The sequence below is a fragment of the Tursiops truncatus genome, chromosome 13 (genome assembly GCF_011762595.2).
Source record: "Tursiops truncatus isolate mTurTru1 chromosome 13, mTurTru1.mat.Y, whole genome shotgun sequence".
NCBI classification, from domain to species: domain Eukaryota; kingdom Metazoa; phylum Chordata; class Mammalia; order Artiodactyla; family Delphinidae; genus Tursiops; species Tursiops truncatus.
Window position 1 is genome coordinate 72,260,709 of NC_047046.1, and position 22,809 is coordinate 72,283,517.

At 46.7% G+C, this 22,809-nt stretch overlaps 1 protein-coding gene and 1 long non-coding RNA gene across 4 annotated transcripts in view; one reads left to right on the forward strand and one right to left on the reverse strand.

The window, feature by feature from the left end:
* The window catches only part of NEDD4L (NEDD4 like E3 ubiquitin protein ligase), a 338,970-nt gene that overhangs the window by 92,911 nt on the left and 223,250 nt on the right, over positions 1-22,809 (forward strand). For both annotated transcript variants that reach the window (XM_019937118.3, XM_019937121.3), the window contains exon 2: positions 12,291-12,364. In XM_019937118.3, the coding sequence (XP_019792677.1) occupies positions 12,291-12,364 (74 nt within the window). The remainder of the gene's footprint in view (positions 1-12,290; positions 12,365-22,809) is intronic.
* LOC109550288 (uncharacterized) lies at positions 12,480-15,966 on the reverse strand. Of its 2 annotated transcripts, none has more exons than XR_012325428.1 (3): positions 15,767-15,966; positions 13,745-13,836; positions 12,480-12,688 (listed from the first exon to the last, which is right to left on the reverse strand). It is a non-coding gene; the product is annotated as an uncharacterized lncRNA (long non-coding RNA). The 2 variants fall into 2 exon arrangements; XR_002176790.3 differs by having other exon boundaries at positions 13,741-13,836.

Here is a 22,809-nt window from a genome sequence, read left to right on the forward strand (position 1 = left end):
ACGTTTCTAATTGAGAGCCAGTCTAAAAACCTGTCCATACATGGAAGACTCTGCATTCTTGCCGAGGCGTATGTTTGAGTCATGTTAGGTGTGAGGCCTGTGGAAATGCAGGTGCCACTTAGCCTGTGACTGACCTTGGCCTTCACCCATTGCTAACTCCTCAGCCTCCCGCTGACCCCTAAGCCCACCTGCTCCTCCATCGCTTCTTCAGGGATGCATTTCCAGGTGAAAGGATATAGAATAGTGATAACTGCAAAGGACTTGTGGTGACCGCTGGGAATGCCATGGTTCTGTTCTATTTGAGAGTCAGAAACAGAGACATCCAGTGCTGTCACCAAAAGAAAGAAATGTAATGCCAGCACTTTTCAGGCCAAACAGTCAACACAGTATTTGATTGGAGGGGTGGGAAGGAGAGTATGAGACAGACCTGCGTGGTTCGGGGCAAGCCATGCAGAACTGGCATTAGAAGTGACAGAAATTGTATGGGTGCTCGAATGTGGTTCTCGTGGAATTTGTCTTCTGTGACAGCCGTGCTTTTCTGGAGCGGGTGGACGTGGTCGCAGCCAGTCTGCCCAGATAGAACTGTTCCATCCCATGCACTTGCGGTCTCCTCCTGCGGGTCATCCTGTGGGCCTGGTCTGTCTTCCCTCTGGGTAGTTTTCTAGGTCATCGGCCACCCCCACTCCTTCAGCTGTGTTCAGTTCCACCAGCCCTTTGCCTCTATTGTCCAGGAGGTCCATAGTTCTCTTAAAGGGACCAAGAATCCCTGTTGGAATTTTACCTCTTTTCTTTCCTCCTGAATGCTTTTTCTGTGAATATTTTGCAGGACTTAGCAACCTTGTTAGGATACTGGCCTCATCAGCGAAAACTCCCAGATCTTTATCACACTCGCTATGAAGTCGCTATCTCTGCAATTCTCCTATGTATAGAACGATTTTGTAAATGTCTAGACGCAGGGAGACCATGCTGTACTACATAGTATTTGCTTTATTAGTCTTCTCAGCTCTTAATCTATAGGTACATAATTTGCATACTGGTCTTTAATCTTTGAGAAGAAATCTTGATCCTAGAACATGTGATTACCATAACGCCTGTCTCATTTCCAGATAGCTGTGTTCCATAGTTTAACTCTTCTGCAGTGTTCTAAGTTATGATTGGGGTCCTTTCCTCCCTCCTGCCCTTCTTTCCAATCTTCCCTCTCGCGAGACATAATTCACATCCTGCTACCTTCCTGCATTGAGTTGGTGCCCTTAGAGCAGCACCGTCCAGTAGAACTTTCTGTGATTATGGAAATGTTCTCTGTGTTGTCCAGTGTAGTAGCCATTAGGCACATGAGGCTGTCGAACACTTAAAAGTGTGACTGATGTTACCAAGGAACTGAATTTTAATTGATTTTAATTAAATTTAAATAACTTCTTGTAGGTAGTGGCTACCATATTGGACCTTGCAACCATGGGGTTTAGTTGAGAAAATAAGACTTACCTAACAAGAAAAAAAAAAGGACGACAGTGATTTATGACTTAAGTACCAGAATAAACGGTCAGTCTGAAGGCAGGCTCAGAGGCAGGGCCTCCACTTCTGACCTCTGGACTGAGCTCTGGTTTCTGACCTCTGACAGCCTCTTGGAGATCTCTACCTGCACGCTGGGAAGATAACCCCAGATCGAGAAACCCAAGTCCTTTTATTTCCCTGAGCCTCAGACCCCGCTCTTCTTCCTTTGTTTTCTGTCATCTGACTGCCTCTTCCCCCACTAGCACCGAAACTGGAAACCTGACTTGATGCCGTCTCCTTGTCTTGCAAAGCCAGTCTGTCACCAATCCGTGCTGCTCCCCCAGCAATAGCTTTGGAACCAGTCCCCTATCCTCCATCCAGGGCCACTGTGCTGCTCACCTGTCAGACAGTGTAGCAGCCCATGTCATTGCTTTCCCTGTCCTTCTCTCTGGACCCACCTCCCTTCATTCTGTCCTCTGCTTGTCACCTGGCGAACCTGTCCCTCACCTGCTAACAGTGTTTGCCTTGCACAGCACAGGGGATGAAACCAGGCCGGGACAACTCTTCCCTTCCCCCATAGCCCTGCTCACTAACCTTTCCATCTGGAGGGGCCCTCATGCTTCTCTCTTTGTCTGAAAGGATGCTTTTCCTTCTCCTCATTCTTACTCATCTGGGGCTTTACTCAGCCTTCTAGTATACTTCCCTCTCCCCACCCATCACACGAACACTAATTTCTTCCTCCTCTGAGTTCCCGCAGAATACCATCCATTGCTTTTATTAAACTTACCATGTCATCTTGTAATTACATGTGTATGTTGTTCTCCTGATACATAGACAGTGAATTTCTGTGGGTGTGAACTGTCTTATTGATTCCTTATTCCTTGTACTTTTTTCACGACAGAGTAAGCACTTTTGGTTGAATAACCACATGGACCTGAGCAGACCATGGGGCGTGAATAGGTGCTGTCTGGGCAGGTGCAGAGGGGAGGGCAGTTAGGTCCCCATGAAGAGCACAGGTAGGTTGGGGATAGAGCAGGTTGTGGTGACCCTTCAGGGAGGAGTTTTAATTGGGTCCATTTGTCCATGGGGCGGTCCCACTGGAGCAAGGAGAACAGACATTTTAGAAAGATTGGGCTAGTGAGGCGGCAGGTGAATTAGGACGAGAGAAGCTGCCACACATCAACGGCAAGGACATAGAGCAGGGCACATAACAGGCACCCAGTAACTATTAGAAGAAGGAACAGTTGAGGCTATGTTAGTTGGTTGACGGACCATCCCGCTGTTGGTGATAACTCAAATTGAGGCTGCCGAATGAAGAAAACGGGATGAATTTAAATGAGTGTTGTTTTTTTGTTTTTTTGTTTTTTTGCGGTACGCGGGCCTCTCACTGTTGCGGCCTCTCCCGTTGCGGAGCACAGGCTCCGGACGCGCAGGCTCAGCGGCCATGGCTCACGGGCCCAGCCGCTCCGCGGCATGTGGGATCTTCCCGGACCGGGACACAAACCTGTGTCCCCTGCATCGGCAGGCGGACTCTCAACCACTGCGCCACCAGGGAAGCCCTGAGTGTTGGTTTTTAAAGACAAATGTAAGTTTCACAGCGACACTCATGTTATCACCATTCTTTCTGGAATTTTTTTTTTAAAGTCATATTTATGATCATATATCTGAAATTTTCTGGAGTTGTCCCAGTTTCAGATTTTGACTGTACTAACAGGGCATGGGTGTTCCATACTACTTAAAATAATATAGCTGATGCGCTTATATTGAGCAAGTCAACCAAATTCTGTTAATCCTGCCTTAAAAATGCCACTGCTTGTTACGTGATAGAAAATACAGGCAATGATCTTTCTTCTCACTGGTGTTTTTTTTCCTTGTATTGAAACATTGTCCTAATGCACAGGAAAATCTCAATTTAGCAAAGAGAGAAATCAGGCTCCCATTAATTATTGCATGGGATTCTCCACGTGCGTTAGTTCTTTACTGCCGTGTAACAGATTATCCCTAAACTCAGCAGCTTAAAACAACAAGCGTGTGCTACCTCACAGTTTCTGTGCGTCAAGAGATCAAAGATGACTTAGCTGGGTGGCTCTGATTCATGCCTTGGTGGCACATAGCATGCAAAGATCTGTCATGAGGTTGAAGTATGATGTCAGCCAGGAATGCTGTCATCAGAAGGCTTAATTGAGGCTGGAGGACCCACTTCCAAGACGGTTCACTCACATGGCTGTTGGCAGGAGGCCTCAGTTCCTCACTACATGGACCTTTCTTCTCATCGGGCTGCCTGAGCGTCCTCACAACATGGCAGCATCTGGTTCCAGCCAGAGTGAGTGATCTGAGAGGGGGAGTGAGACACAATGCTTTGCTTTTTATGACCCAGTCTTCAAAGTTACACACCGTCACTTCCTCCACAGTCTGTTAGAAGTCACCAAATCCACCCCCAGCAAGGGAGAGAGATTAAGCCCTGCCTCTTGAAGAACGGGATTTCAAGAATTCATGGACCTATTTTAAAGCCACGCGACATCATTTCTGAAAGTCCGTCACCTTGTGCATTAACATTGACTCTGCTCTGGAGGGCCATCCTTTCATTTCTTCCCGTTCGCTAACTTCTCCATTTGACATTAAGAATGGTTGTAATCTAGTAGAGGTTAAGAAATTTAGGTTGCACAGAATCCTATATTTCTGTAACTTTTTCCGGAACTGATATCCTTGGGACTTCCACTAGTTTCAGATGTTGTGTGTTGGGCGGACAGTGGTGAACAGCTACCGTGGATGGTCCTGTAGGTGCGGGCTGTTTGCTGTTGTTGGTGTTATCTGAGGTTCAGCTGGATGTGTAGGCTTGGTATTGGGCTGCTCTCATTTTCCATCCTCTATCTTTGTTCTTCCCACACGTATCTCACACCTCTGTTTCACCCCGGTATAATAGGCATATTTCAGGTATGTGTGTACTAACCTCTGCAGCTGACTGTAAGGCCCCGAGGGGCAGAGAAGAATGCATCTTGTTCAGTTTTGAGCTCCTCCTTTCTGCTAGCAAAGTTTCCTTGAACGTAAATCACTCAACACATTTTTTTGGTTGAATGTGTCATAAGGTCAAAGTGGAGAACACACACACACACACACACACACACACACACACACACACACAGAGAGAGAGAGAAAAGTTACCAGCAGTGTAAGGTTGGGAAACCCCTCGAGAGTGAAGAGGGGAAAAGGTTTAGGGGGCAGGAATTGGGGTAGAAAAGGCAGAAAGAAGATAAAGAGGACGGGATATAACAAGAGTTGGAGATGACAGGAATGTGGGGTGATTTGGGGAAGATGGGTCGATGTAGGAAACTTTAAAAAATGTATGGCCCAGGATCTTGTCTCCTAGTTAGGGCGAGAGCCAGGTAGGAATGGGGAGATTAACAGTATCTCTTGGGTAGCAGGCACTATGTGGACACTTCCCATATGTTGTTTTATTTTTTAAAGCAACTAAAATTAGTTGACTTATATAGAACTTAGATATTTCAGTGGTACAAAAAATATCAATTATCTCTCTTAATCTAGAGAGTGGTTACTGCAAGTGTCATGGGTAATAACTAGAACTATAAATATACTGTAGAATTGGGAAGGTAAAGTCATAGATTAATTTAGGGGAGAATAATCAAGATGTAAGTCCCTGGCTTAGGACTTCCTCATCCACAGGGACAGCTGGTGTGTGTGTGACACATGGGGTCACAGTGGATCCCTCTGGAGTAACAACACTAGTTCCCAGCCCAGATATCAACTTTCTTTTTTCGGGGTGGGGGGAATCTGCCGTTGTTAAGAATAGGGAATCAAATATCAATATAAAAGTTATCTTCTCAAGGCAGATTCACAGGAGACAGGGTAAATTCTAGTGCCTGTGTTGAGTTGCCCTTGAGATTTATTTTACCACAGGAACGATTTTGACAGATTATGTATTTAATAGGTTTTGTGGGTGGGCATGGGAATCTGGTAACCACTTACACACAGTTTATACGAGCAGGCTGCCGAGTTGCAAACAGCTGACTTACAAAATGAGCCTTCGGAATACCACCCGGCGTACGGACTTCCTCTGTGCCACTCACTTATGGTTTGAGCACCTTATCTTGTTTAATGTCTTGATGAAGAATTAGAAAATTAAGTGGGAAAGAAAAACACCTGTCAAGTGCAGAGAATCCTCCCTGTGACACAATAACAATGCAGGGCAGTCGATGAATAGAATGGGAGGAGCCCCTCAAAGTCATGGGAAAGCCTGTGGTTATCTGGCCTCGCCTCTTCTCTGCCTTGCTTTCTCTGCCTCATACAGTCCATTGCCAAATAATATTTTCACTGTCATAAGCCACCTTAGTTAAATATTTAATTCTACAGAGTCATAGCCAGGGACCAAAATGTCATGCGTAGATTTTATGAAAGTGATAAAATGCTTCAGAGAGTACAGTTGCTCGGCGTGGGGCCCGTTGCATCTGATAAATGAGTCACATGCCTGGTCATGTGTTTCCTCACAGAGTGACGATGGCTGCTTATCTGTGTGCAGCCTTGTTATTTGGAGGAAACAAAGATAAGAAGTTTTTGCTGTATGTCTGAAACCCACGTGTAAAAAACTATTTTTGTAGAGTAGCCTGCTCTTTCCTGCTCTCCTGCCCCTAAATATTGGAGCAAAGTGAAATTTCCTGCAACAGCTGCTTGTAAATAGTAAGCGCTCATTAAAGGCCCTCTCTACCTTTTATCTCCCAGCCGTTGCCTCCGAATTATGTAAGAGGACCCTTTTCACATCCTCCAAATAGACAGCTCTATACCTTTGTGAGTTGGCTAAAATACAACATGTAGCTGTGTTTTCTTATGACAAAAGGTTTATTCATTTTAGAAATACGGAAGCCTGTTTGCCTAAGCCTGTGATTTTAAATTTTTCCTTTTTTTCTTATGTATTTCCTGAAGTTTCTACAAAAATGTAGTTTCTAAACAAAAATATTTAATGTTTCAAAAGGAAAATAATGCAAATATGCAGAAAGATGTTATCCGTTATCCAGAGGTAATCACTATTACCATCATCCTTTCTAGGGCTTTTCCTGTACATATATGTAATTGATATTTATTTATTTATTTATTTTTAAAATCTTTATTAGAGTATAATTGCTTTACAATGGTGTGTTAGTTTCTGCTCTATAACAAAGTGAATCAGTTATACATATACATATGTTCCCATATCTTCCCTCTTGAGTCTCCCTCCCTCCCACCCTCCGTATCCCACCCCTCCAGGTGGTCACAAAGCACTGAGCTGATCTATTTTAAAATGAGACTGTATCGTATGCGAGGGCAGGCTAACTGCTAAAGCAACCTTCAGTTTTCAGTGGGAATAAACTGTACCAGTCTATTTCCGCTTCACTGTCTGGGAAGGGGCAGTAGGTGGTGGTGGACAGGGCAGGGTGAGGCAGGGGATGCTCTATTCCACTCCCCTCCTTTCATGGAGTTCCCCCTTCTTGGCCTTCAGGATTTTCTCCATTGAGCGGGGGGAACAGGGAAGAGAATGGAGGTGGGTGAGTGGGGGGACCTTGTCTGGAAAATGTGTCCGTCATTTTTGTCCACATCTCATTGGCCAGAAGTTGGTCACATGACTGCAATTTAGGCTGGGAAACGTAGTCTAGTTGCAGGTCCGAGTCAAAAAGGGAAACAGTCTGTTGAACCACGAGCTGCTCTCTAACTCAGTTGTGTAAACCGTTTTGAAACTTTCAAAAGAAACCAAATCGTTTATTTCGAACATGCTTTTGTGTGCAAAATCTGGTTCCCTCTCCATCTCTACCCTATGTGAAGCCCCACCGTCTCTTGCCTGATCTTCTTATAATTGGTCTTCCTGCTTCTGTTCTTGTTCCCCTGTAGTCGCTGACCCCCAACAACTGAAGGGGTCTTTTAAAAACTGAAGTGAAATTTTATCACTCTCCTGCTTGAAACTTTCCAAAGATGGTTGCATTAATGCCCACCCTCTAATGAGGCTGGCGTCTCGGCTCTCTGACCCCACCGGCCATACTGCCCTCCCTCCCTCTGCTGACCCTCTGGCCTCTCCTCTTGGACTTGCCCTCTGCAGGCGGTGGGACTTGCCAGCATCCCTGAGTGAAACTCCCCCCACCCCATCACCCGTCAGCTTCAGTGTCACCTCTCCAACCACCAGTCATAGATAGCCTCCCCTCTCGCGCTACTTAGTTACTTCTATTTAACTGTCGTGTTGTTGTCAAGGCACTCAACCACCGTCAGAAATCATCTGGCTTGTTTGTTTGTATATGCTTGTATTCCATCTTTCTGTTTTCTAGATTGTGGGTTCCTTGAGGCGGGAGGAACTCCATCTTGCTCCCATCTGTGCCCCCAGATAATGAGTCCTGCACGCAGTGGCTACTTAGTACATACTTGTGGGATGAATGAAGGTCTTGACAGATTCTCACGTTTTTTTTTTTTCCCCAAGGACCTCTGCTTCATTTTTTTTTAATTTTAAAATTTTATTTTTTTTATACAAGTTCTTATTAGTCACCAATTTTATACACATCAGTGTATACATGTCAGTCCCAATCGCCCAATTCAGCACACACACCCCCCACCCCCACGCGGTTTTCCCCCCGTGGTGTCCTTACGTTTGTTCTCTACATCTGTGTCTCAACTTCTGCCCTGCAAACAGGTTCATCTGTACCATATTTCTAGGTTCCACATACCTGCGTTAATATACGATATTTGTTTTTCTCTTTCTGACTTACTTCACTCTGTATTACAGTCTCTAGATCCATCCATGTCTCAACAAATGACTCAATGTCATTCCTTTTTATGGCTGAGTAATATTCCGCTGTATATATGTATCACATCTTCTTTATCCATTCATCTGTCAGTGGACACTTAGGTTGCTTCCATGTGCTGGCTATTGTAAATAGAGCTGCAATGAATATTGGGGTGCATGTGTCTTTTTGAATTATGGTTTTCTGTGGGTTTATGCCCAGGAGTGGGATTGCTGGATCATATGGTAATTCTATTTTTAGTTTTGTGAGGAACCTCCATACTGTTCTCCATAGTGGCTGTATCAATTTACATTCCCACCAACAGTGCAAGAGGGTTCCCTTTTCTCCACACCCTCTCCAGCATTTGTTGTTTGTAGATTTTCTGATGATGCCCATTCTAACTGGTGTGAGGTGATACCTCATTGTAGTTTTGATTTGCATTTCTCTAATAATTAGTGATGTTGAGTATCTTTTCATGTGCTTCTTGGCCATCTGTATGTCTTCTTTGGAGAAATGTCTGTTTAGGTCTTCTGCCCATTTTTGATTGGGTTGTTTGTTTCTTTAATATTGAGCTGCATGAGCTGTTTATATATTTTGGAGATTAATCCTTTGTCCGTTGACTCATTTGCAAATATTTTCTCCCATTCTGAGGGTTGTCTTTTCGTCTTGTTTATGGTTTCTCACGTATTTTTAATGACAGTGTTATAGCCCATTGCACGGAATTGCTGTGAATATTTAACTGTCTACTTTTGTGGCTTTCTATTTAATTAATTAATTAATTTATTTGGCTGCATTGGGTCTTCGTTGCTGAGCACAGGCTTTCTCTAGTTGCGGCGAGTGGGGGCTGTTCTTCCTTGCGGTGCACGGACTTCTCACTGCGGTGGCTTCTCTTGTTGCAGAGCATGGGCTCTAGGCATGTGGGTTTCAGTAACTGTGGCTCACGGGCTCTAGAGCACAGGCTCAGTAGTTGTGGTGCATGGGCTCAGTTGCTCCGTGGCATGTGGGATCTTCCTGGCCCAGGGCTTGAACCCATGTCCCCTGCATTGGCAGGCAGATTCTTAACCATTGCACCACCAGGGAAGCCCCTACATTTTTAAATTAAAAAAATGTTTTGATGACTCCATTTAGCTAGTTTTGGGGGAATTTTATGGATTTTTTAATTTTATTTTTATTTTCTTAGGATTGATTCCTAGGTGAGAATTTGTTTACTGAATGGGTGTATGTACAAAATATTAAGGTGTTTAGACCCTCCTGATTTGTTTCCCCATGTAGGTGAGGGATCTGGTATAGCACACTGTCAATAATACTGGAAGGTGGGCTGGGAGGGGTAGGGGGTGGGAGTTTTGTCTGTCTTCATTGCTGTATCCCTAGATCTTAGAACAGATGTTCATGTTTACTAAATGAATAAATCAGTTTCCATAAAAAATTCTAGGTATCCCTGCATTTAAATTTATTTTTATTCATTTATTTGTATAAATGTTCCCTGATTTTTAAAATGTATGCTTTTGCAGAGTAGGTCTGTCCAATGTAAGAACATTCGCCCAACGTTAAACCTAAGGGGCCTGGGTGTTAGCTGGGCTCACCCTATTCCTTAGAATCCAGACAAGGTTCCTCTGAGCCCCCTCTGGCGTTGGTGGTAAGTCCAGGATTCTGCCCAGGATTTCCGAGAATCCCAAGGGCTGTGAGGCAGAGACCATTTCTAACCAGAATTCTTGTCTTCTCCGTGACTTGTGATTGACTGTAGCTTGGTTTTCATCACACCGTCCCTTCTTTATTGCTCCCACATCAGTCACAAGTGCAAGACTAGGTGTGTTGCTCTGAGTTGGTCATTGGAAGAGTTACTGCTTTGTAGACCCTCCATCCTCCTCCGCAAAGGTCCTTTCACCCTTCTGTCGCCAGATCACACATCTGCTTCAGCCAGCATCAAGGACGGGCCTGGAGACGTAGCGCTTTCCTTTAACAGTATCCACCCTCTGGGGGTTGCAGCCGTTGTCCCCCTTCTGCACAGTGGTGTCTGGGAGAATCGCTGATTTGCAATATTTGTCATTGGTGAGAGGGGCAGAGAGTTGGGATGGGGGAGGCAGGGAGACAGAAAAAAATAAGTTCCTCTCCAGCTGTTCCTTTTCCTCATTTCTTCTTCTGAATGATTCCTTATTCCCCCAAGTAAAGTCTTAACCTCTTCGCCTTGCTGATGAGGATTTCATTTTAACTCATGGTTCTCTGTTGGTATGCTACGGGCACTAGTGGGTCATAAGCTCTTCCCAGGTGTACTAGGAACTGTCCACAGGTGTGTTGCCGAATTTTGATCCACGCGTAAAAATACTTCAACTGTGGCGTTCCTTGAGCTGAGTGGGCCTTAGGAGCTGTCAAATGATGGCTGTGGGGTGCAGCCTGCTATGAGAAACAGAAAAGAGCCTTAGCCTAGATAACGTGCCAAGAAAGAATCCCTGGTGATGGGTGGTGAGCTGAGTGTGTAAGAGAAAGGGGAGGGCACTCAGCACCTGCTTAAGGGACCAAGGGAAGAGCATGTAACCCTGGGAGCTTTGGTAAACCATGTGGTAGGGTCCTGCTTTAGGTCCTGTTTAGTAGGGTCCCTGGCTTGGCTCAATCCTTTCGTGAAGGTTGCCAAACATATTAAATCCTGCCGGACTTGAATGTAGGCCTCCTTTGAAAGGGAATTATAAACACACACGTGTTGGTGTCCCTTGCTGTGTTTGCACGTGGGCAGCCTTGTGTCGGGGGTGGATGGTTGGAAGGGTGAAGGATCCTGGGAAGTAAAGGTTCTCAAACATGGGTTCCGATTGCCTGTGTGTGTGCGTGATCTGGGCGGCTCATCGATAAGGTTCAGCACCCTTTTCACTCCATGTGTTATTTCACCCTGCCTTCATCTCCTTTGACAGGACATAACGTACAGATCATTTAGGGTTTCTTTCCCTCACCTGTGTCTTGACTAAACACATTGGGTAGATGAATTTCCTATTACTTCTCTCTTGCCCCTCAGCACTTGGGTCCCCAAGGGCTCCATCCCTAGCCATGTTTTCTTCTCACTCGTCTTGGATAACTGCTCACAGATCTTGAACTCTACCTACCACCTGTCAGCTCTACACTGATAACTCCCAAGTCTCTAGCCCAGACTAGATCTCTCTCCCATTTATCTGTTTAGTCATCTCTTTTTTTTCCCACCTGGTTGTTTCACAGGGCACCTTGAATTCAACCGAATCCTCTGTTTCAATTTATGTTAAGACGTAGTGGCCCAAACTGGAAATCTGAGAGTTATCCTGGACTTCTGCCTGCCCTTGCCCCTAAGCCATCTCATCTCTCCTGAATGTCTTAGCCCTTAGACTAGACTTCTCCTGGCATGGTACCATCACAGGGTCCTGTGCTATCGTCTGCCCATCACTCTCAGTAGACTGTCAGCATATCCATGTCTATATTTCACGTCCAAGCTCAATGCCCATAGGAGCTGCTTAGAAAATATTGGAATGAATAAATAAGCAGGTGGATGGGATGAATGAATGAATGTTTTCTGAGATGTTTTGGGGTGACTTCCATTTAGGATGATGCTTTTTATTTCTTTTTACTGGAATGAGACATTATTTTTGTTTGCCAGCACCAACATTTTGAAACCGTAATTTTGAGGACATATTTTACCATGTGAAATTCCTCTCTCAGGCCACACACACAAATATATTAACTTCAAAGGAGGAATTATTTATGAAATTTATGGTATGTTATTGCACTTGGTCATTTACCTAGGTGGTTTCGTGTGTGCGGTTGTGTTCTTGGTACAGCTGGGAAATATTTACTGTCTGTGGCAGGAATCATTGATCTGCATGACCTAGTTTGAATTAAACTTGAGCCTAATTAACTTGGATGCTCTCAATGTCTAGGGTTGTAGGATTTCAGAGCTGGAATGTTGCTTTTTGAACTTCAGCGTAAGGAAGGATCGCCTATGCGTAAAGAGTAATCATTGACTTTGCATGTTGGCTGAGAGAACGATCGATTCAAAGTCCATTTTGTAAACTACTTTTTTTCCCTCTCCAACAGGGAGAGTCCCGTATCCTCAGAGTGAAGGTTGTTTCTGGAATTGATCTCGCCAAAAAGGACATCTTCGGAGCCAGGTATGTTTGCTTTGTTATCTGGTAGGCTTCTGAAGAGAGTTTAAGCAAGCGCTTTTCAAGTTCAGGTGCATCGGAATGACCCGGCGGGGGGGGGGGGGGGGGGGGGGGGGGGGGGGGCGGGGGCGGGGCGGTGCTTCTTAAAGCAGACATTGCTGGGCCCTGCCTCCCGAGTTTCTGATTGAGTAGGTGATGCTCACGCTGCAGCTGGTTCAGGGACCACGTTCTTGCAGGGGTGTAGACCTTGTGCAACAGCGGCAGTGAGCGGGCTTGGCCTTCCTACAGGTTGATTTCATGAGGAAATTCGATTCAGATGTTTCTGTTTTTCTGCAGTAGAAAAATAAGTTTAAGAGCATGTCTGTGTTCATTTTAATATATTCCTGTTTTTTGTTTTTTTAAAAAAAACAGCCCTAGCTGAGGGAAACAAAGTATTGTTTTGTTCCTGGGAGAACTGGATATTTTTTGGCATGTGTAATTTTGGAATTAAGAGACTTGGTGATTTCTGTGGCATTTACGGAAGCACTCACAGCCTCATCATTCTGGCTGTTTTAGTTAGCTTTTTTATTTTGCGTGTAGCACCCGGTATCCCTGTATCTTTCAGTCAGCCCTACTGGCTCTTGACAGTGTGTTGCCTTAAGTTGCTGGACTGGTAGCAGAGTGAGGATTAGAGCTACTTGGAACTAGGATTTGAACCAGATTTCGGAGAAGAAAGCCCTTTTGAACTTTTGACCTAAAGGATATATTAGAGATGATGTAGTCCAACTCCCTGTCGAATGGAAACAGGAAAGGTTACTATTTAAATCCAGTCACTTATGAGGCCCCCGGTCCCTGCTCAGCGCTCTCTTCCAGTTGGGTACCTGATGGGGTTGAACCAGAGGGCCGTGCTGGCCGCTAGAGTCACCACATTGGAACACTGGGTCATCCCGTGAGTCTCCGGGACCATTGCCCGTAGTGACGCTCGGGTTCAGGGCCTCAGCCTGACACTGGAGACCCTGAGTGATGAGGCCTCGTTCTGTCCAGCTAACCTCATCCTCCCAACACCGCGCAGAAGCCCTCGTCTGCCGTTGGTCGGCACACCTCTTTTATATTCTGTCCTGTTACCATGCCCATTTTGAGTTTTGTCTAGCAAAGAAATCAGTAAGCTACTAATGTGATTTGCGTTAACGAGCAAAAATAAATCCAGGCATATCTCACTTTGTTGCGCTTCCCAGTACTGTCTCTTAACAAATGGAGGGTTTGTGGCAATCCTGTGTTGTCAAACGACGGTTGACATTTTTTAGCAAGAAAGTATTTCTAAGTTAAGGTATTTACACTTTTAAAAAAAGACATAATGCTATTGCATATCTAATAGACTACAGCATAGTGTAAACATAACTTACGCACTGGGAACCCAAAATTCGTGTGACTCGTTTTATGGTGATATTCGATTTATGGCGGTGCTCTGGAACTGAGCCTGTGGTATCTCCGAGGTCTGTCTGTAAATAAGTAAAATTGATGGACGTTCCAATATCAGGGAAATATTTTTTTTTAATTTCTGATGCTTACGTGTGCCCCAGATGACTAACTGAGGGTTAGCTTTCTGAGTTGTGTCACTGGGAAACCGCATGCTTTGGGGCACTGCCATCAGCCTGAGCTGCAGGTGATGGGGTGGGGAGGGGCAGGGGAGGCACATCCCACCTGCAGGCTCTTTCTCATTTGACTGTGAAGCCACCCTGAGCGGTTTACCACGCGCCTGCGCTAATGCTCTAGCATTTCACTTGCCTCTTACTAAATTAGACGTTTACTGGAGACAGAGACATCTTACTTTTTAGCATCTTTCTTCTACTGCTTAACACAGAGCACCACGAACAGGACTGGGTCAGTTGGGTTTTAAATTTCAGTGTTTGCATGCTGGCCAGTAGACTGTGCTCTTATGTCAGAAATGCCTGTTGCTCTCACTGGCTCTTTGCATCAAATGTTAAGAGTTTGGAAGGAAGAAGTTGGATTTGGAATATTACAGTCACGTTTCCTTCGATTCATTTTTGGTTTGTTTTGTCCAAAACTCTTCATAAAAAAAAATGAAATTGATTCAGATTGTGTTTTTTAGCCTGTTCAGAAGCTCTGAGGTTAAGATTGGTAGCAGAATTGGGCTCCAAGTCGTAAAAGTGCCGAGCAGATCTGAATTGTTACATTTATATGAAAAGAGGAAGGGTCATTTCTTCGGGGCAGGGCTGAGAGGAATTATAGATAATGCCTCAGGATGTTCAGTGTTGTGGCTTCATGAACCGAGTGCCAGAAAATGAGCAGAAGCTCTGAATCTGCGTTCTGCCCTTCACTGTCTTAGCTTAATAAATTCAACACACACACCCCTGCCTGCCTGCCTCCCTCCTTCCCTCTCCCCCTGTCTCAGGGGCCAGAGTGCTCAAAGCACCCATTTGCCAGTGAGTGGGTGCCAGTTGGAGGGTCAGGTGACCATGCAGCGTCCCGCCGCACTGGCATCTCCCTGGAGAGTGGCGACAGTTCTTGCCTCGTTATTTTGCCTAGTGACCTGTGGTCTCTTCCACGTTGTCTCATGCACATCCTTGCAACCCACCTCTGTCACAGTACGTTAGCAGGAAGCAAGGAGAGCAGTTTTCTCGTCACTGGCGGGCGGGGTCGGGGAGAACCCCAAGATGACTCTGGTTGGCTGGCAGCGCTCACGTGTCCTGGGGGAGTAGCCGTGAGTGCGGCAGGTGTTGTAATGTCTTCTGCGCTGTCCCCTGGAGTGAGACCCTTTTCTCTGTGTCCTTCCGAACCACAGGCCGGCAGGCCCCCTTTCTCCCCCAGCCTGTCACTGGATCTTCCCTCCACCTCTGTGTCTTCCAGGACCCTGATTCTGCCTTCACAGAAGGAGGGCTGGGTAGGCACTGGGAGCCCTGATGGATGGAGGAGGAAGGACAGTCTTCCTCAGCAGCAGCGTCAGGCACTTGGAAGTGGTAGAAATCAGATAGAGGCTTGGATGTGTTGGAAGACGGATTTACAGTCTCTGGAGTCAAAGGAGGCTGCCTGGGTCACGTGGCCTGAGGGTGGGGGAGGGCCGGGCATGTTGGTCGGAGTAGGCGATGCTGGAGGGTAGAGCAGTGCCCTCCTGGGCGCCTGAGGAGAGGCTGCCTGAGGCTCCAGCGCTGAGGACTGGCATCGGCGGGGGGACCCTGGCCTCTAGGCCTACCTCTCAGCTTGGTCTCATGAAGACCACCCTTTCCCAAAACAGAAGCGGGTGCCTTCTGTATGCAGTGTTTGTAACATGGTATCACCTCCCTTTTGACGTGTTATTGGCATTTTGCACATGGCCTACCTTTCTAAAGAGTCTGATTTTCTTTGGCCCAAGCTTTTAAAAAAGAAAGAAACTTTCCACTCACCGTGCACCTGAAATGCCCTTCTCCTTACCTGCTCTCTCTGTCCCAATCCAGTGCTGAGGACACAGGATCACTTTCCAGCTTCCATCCAGCAAAGTCTCACTTTATTAAAAGAGTCTTTATTGTTGGGAATGTCCTGGCGGGGTCCCATGGTTAGCACTTGGCGCTTTCACTGCTGGGTCCTGGGTTCGATCCCTGGTCGGGGAACTAGGACCCCACAAGCATCACAGTGCAGCTATTTAAAAAAAAAAAAAGAGCCTTTATTGGAAGAAGATTTGATAATTGAGCTGTTGCTCCCCTGGAACTTCTCAGCAGTTGGTCTGTGTGGAGAATTGCGGCAGTAGAGGAAGATGTTATCTTTTGGACCCTACCTTCAGGTGGAGAAGGGCAATCCTATAATCTGTCATCTAAACAAGGGACACTTTTGTTTGCAACACGTGCTGAATCAAATGGGAAGTCAGGACATGGGATGTAGGTGGAGACGGTGGTCACCTTGGGTCAGAGGCACCCAACCGTTAAGATCCGTACTGTGAAAAAAAACGCTGTGCAAGGCTTTTGAGCGTTTGTTGTTGCTGTCTTAAGATTGGCCAAAAGAAAATCAGACTCTTTCAAAAAGTAGGCCACGTGTAAAACGCCAATAACACATCAAAAGGGGAGTAAAATCATGCTGGAAACACCACATACAAGAGGGGTGCCCACTTCTATTTTGGAAACAGGTTGTCCTCGTGAGACAAAGTGCAGCGTTAGGGGATCAGGGTGACACCGCCACCTGGGAGGTCCCTTGGATGCTGTGCTGGTGGATGGTTTGTCGCTACTCGCTTTCTGATGACCCGCCGACATGTCCACACCTCCCACCCTCCAGCCTGCTGCAGAGCGTTTGAGCTGAGGCGCAGACCTAGCCAGATGAATCCCCTCATCCCCTCCTTGCCTGGTTTGATCTGCGTTTGCCTGTGGGCTGAAATCCCAGTTTCCTGTTAAGGTGGAGGTTTCACATCCCTTTGTAACGCAGTGTGCCATGCCCTCTCTGGTTGGTTTGCCTCCCGCTCTGGTCCCACCCTGGCCGCTGCCTGCTTCACAACCCGCCCGCCCATCCCTACACACAGCACACTCTGCCTTTGCTCCCTCCACCCCTCTGCACCCCTGGCCTCACCCTCACCTGCCAGGCAGCTGTGCCGGTCATCTCCTCTGCTGGTCCCTCCCAGTTCCCCAGCAGATCACTTCCTGTCTTTCATATGCCCTACAACCCGGAAGTATTATGTGTCCCTCTGTTGTTGTTTTATGATTATAACTATTTCTTTCTCCCAGACTACATTTTTAGCTTCTGACAGCTAGGGTTTATTTTATTTATTTTTTACTCTCCCTGCCTTACACGATACCGGCACATAGTGGATTCTCAAGAAATATTTACGGAAAGAGTGAACGATGACCTCATCTCTTCCCCCCTTCCCTCCTTTTCCTGCCCCTTCACTGAAAACTCACCTTCCTCTAAGTGCGCCGTGGAACGGGCTGCTTCTTGCCTTTGCGGGTGTTTCCCCCTCTGCCTGGAGTCTGCTTACATCCTTTCTGGCACTGCTCGCCCAGCTCTCCAGGTCCAGTTCATGTGGCAGCACCTCTGCTGGGCTCCCCAGCTCAAGAGGAGAAAGCAACTCTTGTGCCTAGGCTGTCCTGGTTCCACAAGTTTCCCCCTCCCTCCAGCCCCGGTCTCAGCTCGGAGGCTGTAGCTCTTGTTCCTGTTTGTAAGCCCAGAGAGATCCTGGCACAGGGCAGTTGCTTGAGTTGACTTCAATAGTAGAATCTAGTAATAGAACCTAAGCTATGGTGCAGGGTCGCCAGCCTGGAGGAAGGGTCACTTTTTTCTAATTCTCAGAGGTGCCCTTAGCTCATCAGGCATCTCCCTCACCCCCACCCTGCCATCCAGGGCAGGTGCTTTTTGTAATTCTCACAAAGGGTCTGTGTAGACCAGTGGAGGAGGCCCGCCTAGGACTCTGATAAAAGGTGAGCGTGGAGGAGGGATTGAGGGAAGCGAGCACGAAGGCTGGTGTCAGAAAAGCATCTCGGGGAGCCAGCGGGATGGCAGGCAGGAAGGGTCTCCGTTTGATGCTGATGTCTTTGCAGAATCACTGCTTCAAAGCCCACAGAAGGGAACACACTTGCTTGTGGTGGTGGATATAGAAACTTCTACTTGGGGGGCAGGAGCCTGAGCTGGGGCTGCCATGGAAGGTCAAGACCCTGCACCAACCACTTAGTCTTAGGGTTAGGATGGAGCCATTGGCACGAGTCATGGGTTGGGGAGCACGTGGCTGTCATTCCTGACAGGAGAAGTAGAGGCAGTGGGCTGGGCTCTTCACGGGCAGTTACAGGTGGGGTCGGTGGGACCACTCTCACTTCCCAGGGAGGCTTTTAGGTACTTTCTGATGTGGCAGGGATGAGTCCTGCTGTTTGGCCACAACGATGTGTGCAGTTTGGGGTCCGTGAGTCATGCTTTCCTAAAATGGGGTATAAGGAAGGAGGGGAGCGAGTCACGATAGCTCCTGTTTATTGAGTGCGTCCTGTGTGCCAGGCATGGCCTGACCTATCTACACAGGAGCTCGTTTGATTCTCCCCAAAGCCCTTATGCCGCAGGCCCTATTCTTCTGTCCATTTTGCAGACAAGGAAAACACGGCAAGAAAGAGAAGTTGCAAAGTCTATATTCCACTAGTAAGGTTTAGAGCTGTGAGCTGACTGAGAGCCTAGGCTGCAAAGTCTATATACGACTAGTAAGGTTTGGAGTTGTGAGCTAAGCTGACTGAGAGCCTAGGCTCTCAAGTTCTTTACAGACTACTTTGAGTCCTTCCAGGTTGGCTGGCCCAGTGCACGGAACGTGCTATGAAGTCATCAGAATCTGTCTTTATGAAGAGGGAATAATTATCTCCATTTTTAGGTGAGGATGTTGAGGTTCAGAGAGATTGTCACCAGCCCGGGATGAAACCGCTCTGTAGTGAGTGGTGGGACCAGCGGAGTCCAGATTTATCTGACTTCAGAGCTCTTTCCCATGGTGCGTTAATACGCATCTTGAACGGCCAAGGGTCAGCCATTGGATGGGCCGTTGGCCTAGGTGACTGTTAGATTGGATGACTAGGCATTTTTAAAAAGCAGATTTAAAGAACTAGCCAGTGTGTGTGGTGGCAGCTAATCAAGTGCCTAGAATTGTGAGTCAATATCATCAAGTATTAGATTTCGAATAGATAAGTAAGATCTGTTTTTTTTTAAACTTAAAATACCTCTTCGCGTTTCAAACTGTATTCTTTTTCAGGTAAGCTTGTATCTTAAGACATCTAACCTTCTGTCATAGGCTGAAGTGGTAACTGAATAGGATCATTTTAGTGCAAGTTTTAGATCTACCCTCCCCCCCTTTCCTCCTTAATTATGATCAGAGTCTTTATTCGAGGTTACAGCGGGTGGAATGCTTTGGAGACTATATAAAGCTGCTCCTTAAAATTGAGCAATGCTGGCGAAGACAGACCAAGTCCAGAATTTGATGCGTTCGTGCAGAAAGTTTCAGGACCCAAATTTCACAGTTGCTTCTCTATTGTGTGGGTTGAGCCTCAAGTTAGACCTGTTTGGGTTGCTCTCATTTTTTCTTCTGGCAGCTGGTGATTTAAAATTTAAAACACATACGACTCGGGCATTGGAGGGATGTGGTAAAAAAAAAAAAATCCTTCTGTCTTCCAGTAATTGAGACTGATGGGGACTTAATGCCACCTAATGACAGCTCTGTGGCACCAGCTTACTCCAGTCCCCACCGTCTACATTTAAGTCGTTAACATTTTGCCACATTGGCTGCATCTATCTTTTTTTCCCTGAAGTATTCAAAAGGGATCATTCAGACCTCATGACACTTAGCCCCTAAATACTTCAGCCTGTGTCTCTAGGAGAAAAAAAACAAAAACCCTGTGCCTTCCTAACCATCATGCAGTTTTCACAAAATTAACGATAATTGCCTGCTGGACTCTATTACCTGGTCCATTATCTGAATTCCCCCAACCGGCCCTGAAATGCCTTTTACAAGTGGGCCGCTTAAACCAGAATTCAGTTGAGAATCACGTATTGCAGTTAGCTGTGAGGTCTCTTAAGACCCTGTTAATCAAGAACAGTCTTCGCTCCCCTTTTTCAATGACCTTGAGGGGTCAGTAGGTCGTCTCTCTGACCACATTTGATTGTTTCCTGTGGTATCATATAATGTGTTCTTCTTTCTCCTGGGTTTCCTGTACCTTAGGAGTTGGATCTAAAAGGTTGATCAAATTCAGTTGAAACTTGTAAGACAGGAATGGGGGATGCTATTTGAGCCGGAGGGACCCAACATCTGGTTGTCCCGTAACTGATGATGCTAAAATTCATCCCTGGGTTAAAGTCTGTTCCCTCCACTGTTAAATTACATTTTCCCCCAGGGGACCAGCAAGAAATGGGCGAGGTGATAGTTTGGCACTAGATACATGTAAATTTTAAAACACTAATTTGCTTTTTCTCCCAAAGGATTAGAAATTGTTTTTTCTTTTGCCCCTTTTGGAAAACAGCGCACAAAAGAACTCTCCTCCTTTTACAGGTTGAGAAACCTTGAGGCCATAAGTACCTTGAGGGTCCCCTTGCTAACTGTCAGCACTTCTAGGACACGACGAGGCCAGGGTTTGTATAGTGTCAGGGTTTGTATAGTGTGGGTTCTAGACTGAACCCACAGGTGTGTCTCTGTGGCCCGTGGAACACTAAAACAAAGAAATAAAAAATTTGAGCCAACGTTTGGGAGACTTCGTATTAAAAAACCAGATTTCTAGGTTTCTGGAGAATCTCGATGACCTAGACATCCTGGCCCATGTTCCTGTGAGGCCGCGTGGCTGGAGCTGTGTGCTAGTGGCGCCCTTTGGGTAGGGCCGTGCCCTTGGGGCCACCGTGGACCCCACACCTCCTGCTGTGTTGTGTGTGGCTGGTATCCCCCACTGACCTGGCCCTGAGGTCCCTGGAGGGACCGCCTGCGTTGGGTGCTGACCCTGCCCTGGGTGGTCTTCGTTGTGTTGAGCTGACCTCCCTGAGGCACACCTGGCCCCTTACGCTCTGCTGACACTGTGTTTGTGACCTGCCAGCTCTGTGCAAAGCTCCCTCTCCCTCTGGAGGCCTGTTGGAGCAGCCTTAGCTATCTAGGGCATTGCTGAGAATCACAACAGCAACACTAATGGCCTCTGGGCATACTTTAAGACAAAAGTATTTGTCGTAAAATCCTTGTGCCTAAGAGCTCTTACAGTTAGTCATGCGGGAGCACAGAGCACCCAGCTCTCAGACTGTTTATTCTCATTGTTCTCCCCTGACCCCCAAACCCTGAAATGACGTTAAAAGGTATTAACCCTTTCCTGCCAAATAAAGACCTCTTCTAATTCTGCAGCAGGTACGCGGCTTTGTGTATATTTGTGCTTATCTCCTGGTCTTCGAATGGATGAACAGATGCAACCTCCTTTTTATAAAAAAAATAATTTTTAATTTTTTTTTTTTGGCCATGCCACGTGGCATTTGGGATCTTAGTTCCCTGACCAGAGATTGAATCCATGCCCCCTGCAGTGGAAGCACGGAGTCCTAACCAGTGGACCGCCAGGGGAAGTCCCTGCAACATCCTCTTAAAATATGTCGATCACCGTTTGCACACTGTTCAGGCCACCAGGTTTCCCAGACAGAAACATGAGGAGTGGCAGATGGGTCAGTGCGCAGGGCAAGCACGTCTCCGTCCTGCCTTAAGCCCCAGGCTTGCTGTCCTAGAGCCAGTGCTGTACGAATGGATGTTTAGAATGACCTGGACTCCCTGAAGAGGCTATGCTGGAGTATGCACTGATTCAGAATTCAGGGACTATCTGATCAGTTTTAAACCATACCCACATAGACTGGCCTTTGTGTCTTTCCAGTTTTGGTAAATAAGGGCGTGAAGTAGACGGGCCACATTTATGTACCATTCCCTGCTGTTATGTTAATGAGAATCCCTTGTTCAGAATCCCCCCCCTTTGCCTCCACTCCTGACACATGAATGTGTTGGCATCTGTCACCTAAAGGGCCTGGGCTCTGCCACCTGCTTTAATACAGGGGGGAGGGAAAATTGCAGGATGTCTTGCCCTTACCTTCATCAGTGATGGACGATGCTCTGGTCCCTGAGTCTCTAGGGCAGGGAATTTGATGCGTTTTAGGAAGATGAGAGCGCCCCGCACGTAGCAGATGCTTGATAAATTTTGTTCATCTGGTCACAGTGGAGCCTGAGAAAATGGAAAAATTAAAAAGCAGCTGAAGAGCCGTGGGCAGTATTTTAATCCACTAACATAATGAATTACAGAGGGCACCAGTGGGGGTTGGAAGTCTGAGGATGCCTCTGGGGAGTGGTAAGGTTGGACCCTCTGCCTGACATCGCTGTGTCCCGGGGCTCCAGCATCCTTCCTCTGCCTCTCGCCCCATCTACCCACCCAACCCCGGCCAGGCTGCCTCCCTCCCCTCCTTCCTTCCTTCCTCTCTTTCATTCCTCAGCTGCCTGTGTCCCCCCAGCTCACCCCGGTAGCCTTACTCTTGCTTGATCCTAAAGTTTATTCTATATTTGTCTCCCAGAAGTTCCCCTTTTGGTGATGGGAAAGGATGTAAGGAGCCTAAAGTATTATAAGGAAGGGAATGTTGCCAACTTGAGATGAGTCAGAAGTGAAAGCGTTTGGGGATGTGTAAGACAATGAAGATAATATTTATTTCACAGAAATGGAGCCTTCAGGAGCACGGCCAGTAGGTATTGCATGGAGAGAGGTCTGACGTTCGGATGGCGGAGGGTGTATGCTATAGTTTCACCACTGAAGGAATAAGGGAGACGTTCCTCTGTCTGTTAATGGTTCCCCAGTGTTTTAGGTGAGGGCTGACTCTCCAGCTTATTCTCAGTGGTAAAACCTGGAGGAGGCCTTGAGGGTGGGCTCACTGTGCACCTGCACTGGCAGAAATGGCAAGACTGAAGGTGAAAAAGTTGTTACACCTAAAAAGAAATTTGCATTTCAAATTTTCAACATTGCATTTCCATTTGCTTTTCAAAATGC